The following is a 13982-nucleotide window of genomic DNA, read 5'->3' on the forward strand; positions in this document are numbered from 1 at the left end:
TGTGTGTGTGTGTGTGTGTGTGTGTGTGTGTGTGTGTGTGTGTGCGCGCACACGCGTGTGTCTGTGTGTCACTACTGAAGGCTGAAGCTTTGTGTGTCTTTTAATTGTGCCTGTCTGCGACTTGACATACCTTCTTTACAGTAAGTAGCAGTCTGTCTTTTCTTACATTATAAATAAAAGTAATTTGGGCTTGCAGAATTAGGTAATTCACAAGCAATTTAAAGATGATAAAAACTGTAATATTGTTTCTTATATATTAACAAATGTACTAGCGTTGTTTGTTTTCTTATGCCATCATGGTTGGTAAGCTTGATTTTTCCCAGGATTGTATAAAGAATTTCAACAATGTACAATGTACAGTTCTTTGTTGACAACTATCTGAATTGGTCAATGTGTCAACTGTGAATGAAAATTGAGAAACTTGAGTTTCATGCTGTTACCAAACTTTTTCATTAGATGTGTTGGATTGCCACACACATCAAAATAGAATTCAACGTAGTTCACATGGACTCTGCACCATTACTGAAGACCATTTACTTTTGAGTTAATGAATTTAAATGTGGTTTGTGAAGAACGGTCGTCTAACTGAGGTCACCACAAACAAAACCACTGACACAATCCATGACATGGTAATGCAAGATGGCTGAATAAAAATTCGTGAAATTGCGTACACTGTAGGCATCTCAACTGAGCAAGTGCATAATATCCTACACAGAGACTAGCCTACAGAAAAGTTACGTGGGAGACGAGTATTGCGAGTGCTCACAATCAACCAAAAGCAGATCCAGTACAACATTTCAACACAATGTTTGTCAATGTTTAATCACAATCCACAAGACATTCAGTGCCAACTGATGCTGTTGATGAGACATGGATCCACCCTTACACAACAGAGTCAAAATGGCAAACAAAACAATGGACAAAGGCTGGTGAAAATGCACTGAAGGAGATAAAAGATCATTTTGTCAGCTGGTAAGGTGATGGCCATTGTTTTTTAGGTTTCCCAGTCAGTAATCCTCATAGATTAACTGGAAAAAGGTGGAAACATACCTCGACCCTATTATGCTTCTTTGCTAAATCATTTGAAATTTGGGTTTGCTGAAAAATGACCAACATTGGCACACATACCACGATAATGCAGCATCCCATACATCAGTGATAACAATGGCAAAAGTGCATGAACTGGATTTTGAATCAGTTTCCCATCCACCCTATTCACCAGACTTACCCTCAAGTAACTTCTTCCTGTTCCATGACTTGAAACTTTAGCTTGCTGGGAAGAAATTTTCATCAAATGAGGAAGTGATAGTTCTGTCAATGAGTATTTTGCAGAGTTTGACAGCTTCTATTTTTCCAACGTGATGAAAAAGATGGAGGATCACTGAACCAAGTATATATCCTTCAAAGGAGACTAAGCTGAGAAGTAAGGAGAGTTGTTTATGAAACAAACATTTTCATTAGTATTTTTACCAGACTTATCAAATCAACCTCGTAAAATGCATCTGAATGTAGAATTTATTGTTAAACCCAAAACTCTATTTCATAAATTGTAAACTTTAATGTTCTTACCTCACATATTCAGACAAATAATCAGTACAACATCCTGAAACTCGGCCACACACCATCAGGTAGCTTGCGGAGTATGGATGTAGATGTAGAAACTGTATTATTGTAGGAACTGTACTGATTATTCAATGCTGAATAAATTGTATAACTATTATAACAAATATGTTTGCATTATTCAATAACAGGTGTAACTAACTTATAGACTATTACTTTCAATGCACTGAACTCATCATCAGAGTCAAAATATATTTCTCCCTTCTCATGCAATATAAAAAGGCAACCGCTGCACAACAGCTCATTAACCTTCTGACTGCTGTGGACGAGTTAACTTGTCACATGCTGTGCTCTGAATGAGTTTAATCATAGCCTGTGTGTTTTCCTTCAATGCTATTGAAGTGTTTAGATGACCAGTTCTGCTGACTTTCTCACTGCTGTAGACAAATTTAAGCATGCTGAGACTCAGGTATCTGCTTGTTCCAGATGGGTTAACTGGCAAAGTAAATTTCCACATCGTTCTTCCAGTAAGTGTTTAGAGTTCCAGCTGCATAATTCAAGTGTGCATCTACGTTCATTGCTGTGATCACTTCTTGCAGATTTTTACTTCACATTTGGTGTTTATACCACGATTAACTTTGTGTTCTTCTGTACTACAAGAAAAATGTCACACCATCATGACTCCACAGATAAAAAACCTGGAGATACTCAGTTGGTGCGAGAATGAGTGCGAAGCTGACTTGCAGTTGACTGCTGTGACGTGCTACTGAACGCTGTAGGATTGGCGCCCAAGACTGTGAAATGGTATAAAAAATGTTTTTTTCATGGTCTGCATTTGTATATTTTCACTGCTCATGGTCTCCGTAGATTGGTTACAGAGAGAAAAATGTCACTTGCAGTGTTTCACCTATATCTTGTTAGGGAAAGTGTAGAAAAATATTAAACAGAACAGAGAAAATCTGGAATAGGAATGTGATCTGATGAAAAGGATCGTCAACAGTCTAAAGGGAGGCATTTTCTTGATCTCATTGTGAGTGACATTAAAAAAAAAGTACACTGAAAGTGCTACAATATCTACTTGGTGTATTACAAACACATGAAATTCATTCTGTCAGTTAAACAAAAACTATACATATTCATCACTTTACAAGATGATGACATTCCAATGTGCCATAAATAATTGAATTCGGGTACCCTCATTTTTTGGCCATGAAAGTTGCCTAATGGTGTAAACAAGAATTGAAAATACACACTGAGTATAGTAAAAAGTAATCAAACAATTAAATTTGCTCTCTTTAGAGTGTTTCTCCAAATGAAGAGGCCTACTGCAAGAAACAGACTTGCTCTTTTGTACATTACGTAATTATGCAGCATACATAGCACCAGTAAAACAGAAGTGTACATATTCACCCGTTTAGTGTATGCTACAATTATTCCCATGTAATGCAGACAATTATATTTGGGTATTGTGATTTCTGTCTTGGAAGTTGCCTAGGGATGTAAAAAAGGATTGAAAATACATACAGCATGTAGTAAAACACTTCTCTCTGCATGAGGTAGTATGCTGGAAACAGACTGATCTGATTCATCATATCCAGGAATGTCAATTCTATGCATGAAGTAAACACACTGCATAAGTAGTATCAGTTAATAAAAATTTATGCAGATTCGTATTCTTATGATATGATCAAATTATTTTGATGTAAGGAAAGGGCTACTACCACCGAAGTTCGCCTGAGAACAATTAATTTTATTTATGCACTCCAAACGTATTTCGATATATCAAAAGTGGGTTCCAGCAAACACTTCATTTCCATTGCAAATTAATTACTGTGCTAGCATGCACCAAGACACAGGTAAACTGGAGAAATTGGATCTACAGATTGTACCGTTTATCTCACAATCTACCTTCAAATTATTCAGTACAACACTAGGAGGCCAGTGCAAGCAATTCAACAGAAAGGAAGCGTTGCCTTGGGAAGGGTTCAGGCTCAGGTAGTCAGCTCAAGTGATAACAACACAGAGCTCCACGGCCTATGACACACACATCTGTTACAGTGAAAGGGTCAAAAATTATCACTTACCAATTATGTGCACTGCTTCCAGTGGCTCCATGGATTCGGTAAATAATCTTGACACAATTAGCTCTGGGCAAATTACAAAACGAATTTCCTCTTGTACACAGCCCCAGCGAAGAACGCCACCACCTAATCGCCTAGAAATAACAAGGATAACTTTAGGAGTTAAATGCCAGGTGGAAAAGAAGAAGAAGAAGAAGAAGAAGAAGAATGGTGAACATGACTCTAGCTCTATCTACAATCAGAAAAAAGAACATATTAACAGCACTCATACTTAAAACGTCCACTTAACATTCTTTTAATGGGAGAAGTAATGGTAGTCAGTCACTCATACTACAGGCGAGGCATTCAGGAGCTGAGATACACATTCTTTGCTGAATTGCTGGATATGTTTTACACACAATTTCCAGCAATTTATGGAATGCAGGAAAGCTGGTATGCAGGGAAAGAGGTGGGGGTGGGGGGTGTTGACATGGCACTGTTTGTGAAGCAGCCATTGAAACTCAGCATGTCATGTTACGCAGCATGTTCTGCCATTGTGTGATTATCTTCACTCTTGGCCATAATTTGGCAATGGCCATTCATTTGGGTACACAGCTGGTCAATGAGTCATGTCCACATAAAGGGCTTTGGAGAAGTTGTTCTGACATGACTGTTTACAGAAATGGCTCTGCTTCTAACAGGATTGGATATGTCTTTGACGGGTCTGGAATAAGATGTGTTGGTGGGTGCATACATCTTGGAATGTGTCTACCACAGATACATGAGCCATGCGGAAAAGGAGTGACTGTAAGAATGTCATAAGGACTGACTAGGGCATTTCACAGATTGTAAGGACACAGGAATACCACTTTTGGAGAGATGGAAGGGATTTTGGGAATGGTGTTTCTCATTTCAGGAAATGATGAAAGGTAGTCAAAGACCTGACAAAGGTTGTGGTTAAAATGTTCCAGCCAAGAATGTACAGAGCAATGAAGGGAGTGCCAATTTTCAGCTGGTTTTGGATGTGGAGATGGCATGGGATATTTATTTGAGGACTAGGTGTGGCATGAATGCCTGTCTGTGAAGGCCTTAGCAGAGCTTCACAATCCTAAGAAAGGACTGCTCACCACTGCACTGAGTGAACTGGCAGTCACCAATAAGTTCCCACTTATGCTGGACTCTGTTCATAAGAGGTGTTGCAAAATCATCTTCACTTGAACCAGCAGTTTCGGCTATTTGCAAACTTTCAGCAACAGAAATTCAAGAAGACTTAGTGGAGTTGCCTCCGTGAAATATTATGAAATCAACACAATGTGATTCAGTGGAAGACCTAAGAACCCTATATTGAAGTACATACTTTGTCTGCCTTTAATGTTTATTTTTACTTAGAATATAAATAAACAACTGCAATGTGGAAGGCCTTGTCTCCATTCTGTATGTTACTACTAACTGTATCTTCAAGGTAAAGTGGAAATTTCAAGACTTTAATTTCATTTGTCATAAAATAACAAGGTAGGAAAACAGAAACAAATAGCATACATACATACTTGTTAGCAAAATCAACTTGAAGCATTCCTCTGCCTTCATCTTCTATGGTTCCACAGCTTGTTATATGTAGTTTATTCAATAACTTTGACGATGTCTCCCAGAGAGGTAAGTTTTCTGGAGCTATGCATCTTCGGGTGAATGTTACTACACCCTCTGGAGCTGTTGAGAAACACTCCAGTTATTCTTCCCATACTTAAACAGTCACAAAAAACCTGTAAACTAATGCAACAGCAGTCTTGAACAGCAATTCTCTGTTTGACTTGTTAAGTACCATATTAAAAAACTTCATTCTTATCAGATTGAGAGAAAATATGTAATTTTCTTTCTTTTTTTCTTTTAAGTAAAACAGTTAATTTAGGTACATACTAAAACCACAAAGGAAATGACTGTCCTGTCCATGATTTTTTGTTTTTAGATTCCATAATAAATGCACCAAACCCATGCAAAAATTATATTTTGTAAGAATGAGAATAAATTCTTTGTTTTTTCAGAATACACACTGAAGAGCCAAAGAAACTGGTACATGCTCATAATATGGTGTACGGGCCCGCGAGCATGCAGAAGTGCCACAACATAATGTGGCATGGACTTGACTAATGTCTGAAGTAGTGCTGGAGGGAACTGACACCATGAATCCTGCAGGGTTGTCCATATATCTGTAAGAGAATGAGGGGTGGAGATCTCCTCTGAACAGTATGTTGCAAGGGATCCCAGATATGTACAATAATGTTCATGTTGGGGAGTTTGGTGGCAAGCAGAAGTGTTTAAACACAGAACAGTGTTCCTGGAGTCACTTTGTAGTAATTCTGGACATTTGGGGTGTCTCACTGTCCTGCTGGAATTGCCCAAGTCCATCAGAATGCACAATGGACATGAATGGATGCAGGTGATCAGACAGGATGCTTACATATGTGTCACCTGTCAAGAGTTATATCTAGACATATGAGGGGACCATATCACTCCAACTGCACATGCCCCACACTATTACATAGCCTCCACCAGCTTGAACAGTCCCCTGCTGACATGCAGGGTCCATGGATTCATGAGGCTGTCTCCATACCCGTACAGTCCATCCACTCGAAACAATGTGAAACAAGACTCGTCCAACCAGGCAACGTGTTTCCAGTCATCAACAGTCCAATGTCAGTGTTGACAGGCCCAGGCGATGCGTAAAGTTTTTGTCGTGCAGTTATCAAGGGTATACGAGAGGCCTTTGGCTCCAAAAGCCCATATTGATGATGTTTTGTTGAATGGTTCGCATGCTGACACCTGTTGATGGACCAGCATTGAAATCTGTGGAAGGGTAGCACTTCTGTCATGTTCAATGATTCTCTTCAGTCGTGGTCTTCTTCTTGCAGGATCTTTTTCCAGCCGCAGCAATGTCGGAGATTTGATGTTTTACCGTAATCCTGATATTCATGGTGCACTCATGAAACAATTGTACAGGAAAATCTCCACTTTATCGCTACCTTGGAGATGCTGTGTCCCATCGCTCGTGCACTGACTATCACATCACGTTCAAACTCACTTATATCTTGCTAATCTGCCATCGTAGCAGCAGTAACCAATGTAACAACTGCACCAACTGTTGTCTTATATAAGCACTGCCGACCACAGTGCCGTATTCTGCCTGTTTACATATATCTGTATTTGAATATCCATGCCTACGCCAGTTTCTTTGGTGCTTCAGTGCATATAATGAAGCAACACAATTATCTTTGAAAGCTTACCCTTATGACATACTCTTCTAAAATAGTGAAGGATACATTTAAGTTTTTCCACTGCTCTCTGAGATGCCTTTTTCTTGTTTGCCTGAAATAACCTGTTGTAAAAAAAAAATCATTTCTCAATATCTGAAAATAAAATTCCAGAGAACAAAGTAACAAAGGAAAATAAATTTTTAATACCAATAAAGATGGTTCTCGTTTTATATCCTGTAATTATCTTACAAATGGTCAATGTACACTTCACATCTTCCAAACAGAACACTCAATAACAAAAATAGTTCTTATCACATCTATTTAAAGAAACATAACATCCTGAGAACATTAATGAAGTGAAAAAATTAGTAAAATAAATTTTGAAAAATCAATTGACTGTTGTTGGGAAGCCTGTACAAATTGCATTAGGGTGACCCACTATTTCAGACTAGTATAAGCTATTTACATCATGTTGTAACTCAAATAAAATTCAAAGTCTTTTTTTTCTCCACACCCTTATATTCAATCTTTTCCTCACACCTTTGGTGCTCAATCAAAAACCATAATCAAGTCACGCAGTAGTGTATCACTAGAAGAAAATACTTAATAAAAGCAAATTTTTATGAATATTCAAAGCACATATTTAGCTCAAAGCAATCTGATTTATTGCTCACCAAGAAGATCCAACAAAAAGCCAGGCAGTCCAGCACATGGGGATGTTTATTTTCAGGGTTTGGATGGGCTTGCTTCATATAAACCTCTAGCTTCTGATGATGATTCCACATGTGCATTCAGATAATATTGTTGCTTCTTTAAAACTACAGGGATAACTACAATGTAAAAACAGTAATTGACATACAGAAACCAGCCACATAAAATTAAATTACTGAGTGAGCAATCGGAGCAACATAAAGGAGCTGTGGGTAAATTCATAGTTTTTAGAATCTGCCCATTTCAACATCAGAGGTAAATGGAATTTCTGATATGGTATTTTTTATTTTTTTTCTGTTCCTCATGCCCGAGTTTTGGATAATGCATTTTGCCCTCTCATAGACCTACCATCAGTCTATACTTGCAGGCTTTTTTATGCAGATTGCAGTACAACTCCACTTTTATGTTCCCAGAATCAACATTTTCCTACCGTTTACAACATTTTTTACATCTCCTGTTCAATTTCCAATGCCCACAATGGTAATTTGCACCTGGCTTTGCATCAACATAGTCATAATTTTCCCACTACTTACACTTTATGAAAAAATGTTTGTGGAGAAGAAACTGACATAAAAATGACACTTACATGACATTGGCTACCGAGTAGTGTTTACAAACATTACGTAGTGAAGTTTCTTGACACCAGGGCACTCTACTTAACGGATTTGAACCAGTAAAACACGTGAAAGTTGAAACAATTCTCCTGCCACTGCCAAGCTCAAAAGGGGGTGGTGGCTGATGGGAGTAACTAGATTCGTTCAAATAAAGATATCATGACCAATCACAAACATTTCCAAACTATCTCTAATGTGCATGCACAGTTTCGAGATTGCATTATGGCATCTCTGTTAAACCATGTTTAGCGTGTTTCTTCATTTGGCCACTTGTAGCGCTAGTTGACACCTTCACTCACTGTGTGTTGCTCAAAAGTCTTCAGTTTAAACACAGCTTCAATTACGTATTTTGTCATATTGAGCAAACCTTGTTCGCGAACCTATCCTTGTTGTCAAGTGCAGTATTTATATATGATTTTTTGTGATGTTACACAAACAAAAATAGCTGATAGTTTGCATGTGTGTGGTTTTTTACATAACTGAGGAGGCACAGTACCTGATAATCTCAAAAAGATGACTTCAGTGCAACACATGTGGAAACACCACACAAAATTACTTTACTTTACTTTACTTTACTTTACTTTACTTTACTTTACTTTACGCGATCAGGCCCAGATGATTGCACACTGCTACAAGTTTCCTCCTCCACTGGGTTCTGTTTTGTGCCTTCTGGCGCCAATCATTCTCTATTTCAATCTGCAGCAAGTCCTCATGTATTTCATCCCTCCATCTCTTCTTTGGTCGTCCTAGTGGGCGTCTTCCACAAGGAGTATAATCCTTACCTTTCAAAGGCCACCAGCATTAAGCCATCTGACTGACATGTCCTGCCCATACAAGGCACTTGGTTCTCATCAGTCCTACAATGTCTGGTCTATTGTACATTTCATCTAGTTCGTAATTATGTCTGATCCTCTATTCTTCAGTGACCTCATCTTGCACCGGACCAAAGATCTTCAGTAAACACAAAATACTTATGTATATATTTGCACTTGACAATGAGAAAAATTCTTGAAACGCATGGTGCTAAACATGAAAAAATACGTAATTGGTGCAAGGTTTCATTATTTAAATAATGAATGACAGCAGCAGGCTTTCCTAAAACACTGATTGTGATGTGTGAAGTTGAGTCAGACATTTCTACTTCCCACGAAGTTATAAGTTTCAGTTACATCAGCAGTATTTATTAGATAATAAACAAGTCCTGACAAGTATTTTGATGCCTATAATGTACATATGTCACACATAAAGTGAAAAAATGCAAAGGGGTATCCTATATGTAACTTTCACAGATCAAGTAACTTACAGCTCAAAATGTTATTTCCCACATTTTACACCATTTTTTGAAGCCCTTTGAAAAGTGTAAAAGCGGGGTTTCACTGTATATCTTAACATTAAAATTTAAAAGTATGTACCTTGTAAAATAAAATAAAAAAGTGTCAAGCAATTTGTAGACTCGACATTCATCAAACTTTAAAAATAATAAAACAAAAAAACTAGCAATAAATCGTTTCTGGATGCCCGCATAAATAAGCTACCAAAACAGCACTCAAGGGTAGGTTTCAGACTCGTGAGTTGTACATTCAGTCACTATGCTGTGCTAAAATTTGCTGATTGCATACAGCATTAAATTACTATTGCTTAAAAGTGTGACTGGATTATATGTATCACACAGATTCACTGATACCAGAAATACACCATCCAGGTGAAAATTGCTTCTTTAAGAATACCTGTGATCAAAGTGTACTTTACACAAACCCATGAGGTATACAATAACTTACAAATAATTATGATTGCTGAACTGTGGATGATCACCAACTTAGATAATCTCAGTATGATGAAAAGTCTTCCACGTGCTGCTACAAGAGTCTGTAAATGTCATGGCACAAAACAAAAGAGGGTCTGAATGTGTACCTGGGAACCTTGTCTCCTTGTATGAGGTCTATCCACAAAGCAATATAAGTTTTGGTGTACTGCAGTGCTGAAGAGGGCTACAAAAGCCATCTGGTACCATAATGTTCCTACACTCAGTACGCATCCAGCGATGGTAATACGTGATTTGTATCTCTGCTATTTTGCTTCCTGTGAGATGTTAAATGTATGCAGCAACAGAAAATCCCACCACTTGTGAGGTGCGTTCTATGATAACGTTTTCATTTGGGAGGGGATTGTAAACCAACTGAAATTTATCATGACCTTTGTAATGCGTATGTAAAAGGAATAATGACTGAAAGCCGAGTGAGCAATGGTGAGCCGTAACAATATTCACAATGAGGACTGCTGTGGTAGGCCTAGCCTTGTGACTGACAAACTGCTCACGAAAAACAATGACAAAATTTGTGAAAATCATCTTTTCATGATTACAGAACTTTCAGAATATTTTTCCCATATTTCTCTGAGTTTGATGCCTGAAATTTTGGTGGAGAAGCTTGGTTACCACAAATTTTGTGCTAGGTGGCTTTCCAAAATTCTAATAGAACACCACGGAAAACAGAGACCAGCTGCAGCACTGACCTTTCTCAAAGATTATGAGAAAAGTGGTAAAAAAGTTAGCAATCATTGTCACTGGTAATGAAGGATGTCAATTGTGAAACAAAAAGACAGTCAATGGAGTACGGGCATACAACTTCTCGCAAGACACCAAGGAAGTGTTTGCAAACACTGTCAGCAAGACAGAGCAGGGCTACTGTGTTTTGAGACTCTACAGGAGTGATTCTCTTTGATATCCACAAACATTGCACAACAATTAACTCAGAGAAGTATTTTCAGACACTGACAAAGTTAATGCGGGGAATACAAAAGAAGCATTGGGGTTGGGGGGGGGGGGGGGCGGGCTTAGCGCAACAGTTTTGTTTTTCTGCGAAAGTGCCCGTCCATACACGACCAATGATACCTAAGAGCTCCAACAGCGTTTTGGATGAGAGGTGTTACATCATTCACCATACAACCTGGATTTGGCACCAAGCGACTACCATCACTCGCAATGCTTTGATACTGACGCTGAATTGTGTTCTGGTTTAAACCAGTGACTGCAACTGAATGTGGCAAATTTTCAAAAAGACTGTATTGAAAAACTTGTGCCACATTGTGATAAGTACCTCGATTCAGCTGGCAATTAAGTAGGAAAATAACTTAAGGGTGCATCTTTCAAATATATATAACAAAATTTGGTTTCTCCATATTGTTATTTTTTTATTTCAGAATGTGTGTTACTTTATGGATAACCCTCACAGTTTGAATGAGAGTCTGAAAATCATCAACAATGGACAACAGGGGACTATAATAAACAAGATGCTGATGAATTAGTAGAAAATACTTTACTGGTCTATCCCAAAAGTTATGACATGCCTATTGCCTGTTATGGTACCATAAGTCAGGTGATGACTATGAACTTTGTTTGTTTGTAATTAGAGGCAGAAGCTATCCAGAATATCAACAATATAAGTCAAAGGATAGATTGCAACTCACCGTAAAGATGATGTGTAGAGTTGCAGGCAGGCACAACAAAAGACTATTACGATTTGGCTTTCAGCCAAAGCCTTCTTCAGAAAAGAAAACACAAGATACAACAACACATCTCGTGCACACATGACCACCATCTCCAGCAACTCTGATAAGAATAGCAGACACACAAACAACAGGTTGAGAGAGATGCACATGTTCTAAGATGAGGGCATGGGAAAGTGAAGATAATAATGATCATGATGATGATGATGATGATGAGAACGATTATGAAGAAGAAGAAGAAGAAGAAGATGAAGATGAAGATGAAGAGAGAGAAATAATATGTTGGTATACATTTTGCCAGTGTTAGTTCAGACTTGGTGGCAGAGTTAAAAGTGAAGATGGAGCAAGAAACAAAAAGTGTAATGAAAAATGGCAATGAAGAAATTGGAATGGGCGATGAAAAATAGGATGTCGGGAGGAGAGACAAAATTAAAAATTAATGAGTAACTGAGTATACAGTGAAAATCTGTCATTGGGAAAAGAAGATGGGGGATGTTGTTAATAGCTGAGAAAGGTTAGGTCCAGGTGAGCAGCAGAAAACAAAAGGTATCCGGGAGAGGAAGTTCCCATCTCTGGATGGGAGGATCAAAATGGCCAATGAGCTATAGCAGGTATTCAGGTCTCTTGGGTCATGCTGTAGAGTGTGCTCAGCAACTGAGTATGGGGTGTCCCCAATGTGGACAGTTCTTTGTACATCTGTGCATTCAACAAGTTTAGTGGTGGAGGGTCAGAGGAGGAGGCTGCCTGTGAGAATTGTTTATGGACAAGACCTGTTGAGTAGCTGCATGAGAGATAAATTAGGGAAAAAGTTTCTGGTATAGTTGTTTAGGGATTCAGTATTGGATTAAATGTTCTCCATGGATGTATAGGAACATTTCATGTGAAAGAGGTGGCAACTGTCGAAGTGTTGATATTGTTACTTATTGGCTGTTTTTCATATGGACTGAAGTTTGAATGTGAGCCTCAATGTGATGATGATGATGATTGGTTTGTGGGACACTCAACTGCATGGTCATCAGTGCCCATACAAAGTCCCAATTTCTTACACAGCCCAATTTTTACACAGGCCAATCTATCCATTATCACAAATGATGATGATGATGATGATGATGATGATGATGATGAACACCCAGTCCCTGGGCAGAGAAAATCCCCAACCCAGCCAGGAATCGAATCAAGGCCCCCTTGATCCAGAGGCAGCAACACTAGCCACTAGACAACAAGCTGCGGACGGCCTCAGTGTGATGGAGGTCAACACCAAATAGGGTAATTTTGCATCTGGAGAAGAACTATGGGAATTTTAGCTGGGAAAAGGAATTATGCTTTTGCTGGAAGTGGAGTTTTCTTCACCATGAATCCAAATCACAAAGATATCACCAATCAAACTATACCAAGCCTATGGACATAGATCTTGTTGGGAATAATGTCTCTTCCATGCAGTCCACTGAAATGTTGACAAAGAAGAGGGGCACCTTGCATCTCATAGCCACCTCTCTGACTCATTAATAGGTCTGGCACTTGACGGCGATATACCAGGTGGTTATAATTAAACTTTCCCTATTTAACATGTTATAACATGGAAACTAATTACCGTACAATGAATCAAATATGTCTACAGAGTCCCACATGAACCGGCCATCACACAATCTGATATGAAGTCCAGTGGTTACAGAATGGGATCAAAGAGATGCTAAATTGTGTATTCTCATAAAAAAAGGATATATACCTTACAGAATGCAAGTGCTAAACACTTGTTTACAATGGTGATAAGGAGAACATAATAAGTTCAAGAAGCTGAAGCAATGAGTTCATGGATGAAGATTAACAACATTCTGCTTGGCAACCTAGAGGTAAATCAACTACAGTTCTTAATGACTTATGGTTCTAATCTGCCATTTAAGTGCTGAGAAGTTACAACCCTTGCTTAGAAATAAAATATATTTAATATTCTCTCTATGTTGGTAATGATGCCTCCATCAGTTTACATTTTTTTTTCCATCAGGATTTTTAATTGCATGAAAATGTACATGTGCTTTTATCACTATATTACAATAACTCTCAAATAACCTATTTGTGTTACTCACAGAAGTCCACATAACATTAGGAATATGTATGAAGCGTTCCATGTGAGCTTATGAGTTAATATAGACAGTAACAATGCCACAAAGCTATCTATAACTGCAATTTCATGGTTATGTAATACACTGAATATTACTGATGACAACATGGCAACTACTCCATTAGGCATATGGGTGCCAATAAATTACAAACATTTCAAAACTAAG

General features: G+C 38.2%; 1 protein-coding gene across 2 annotated transcripts in view; it reads right to left on the reverse strand.

Annotated features, from left to right (window-relative positions):
* LOC124605353 (poly(ADP-ribose) glycohydrolase-like) overlaps positions 1–13982 on the reverse strand; it is a 122521-nt gene that overhangs the window by 48033 nt on the left and 60506 nt on the right. For both annotated transcript variants that reach the window (XM_047136988.1, XM_047136980.1), the window contains 3 exons: positions 6899–6990; positions 5168–5327; positions 3645–3775 (listed from right to left, as the gene is read on the reverse strand). In XM_047136988.1, the coding sequence (XP_046992944.1) occupies positions 3645–3775; positions 5168–5327; positions 6899–6990 (383 nt within the window). The remainder of the gene's footprint in view (positions 1–3644; positions 3776–5167; positions 5328–6898; positions 6991–13982) is intronic.

This window comes from Schistocerca americana, chromosome 1 (genome assembly GCF_021461395.2).
Source record: "Schistocerca americana isolate TAMUIC-IGC-003095 chromosome 1, iqSchAmer2.1, whole genome shotgun sequence".
Lineage (NCBI taxonomy): Eukaryota > Metazoa > Arthropoda > Insecta > Orthoptera > Acrididae > Schistocerca > Schistocerca americana.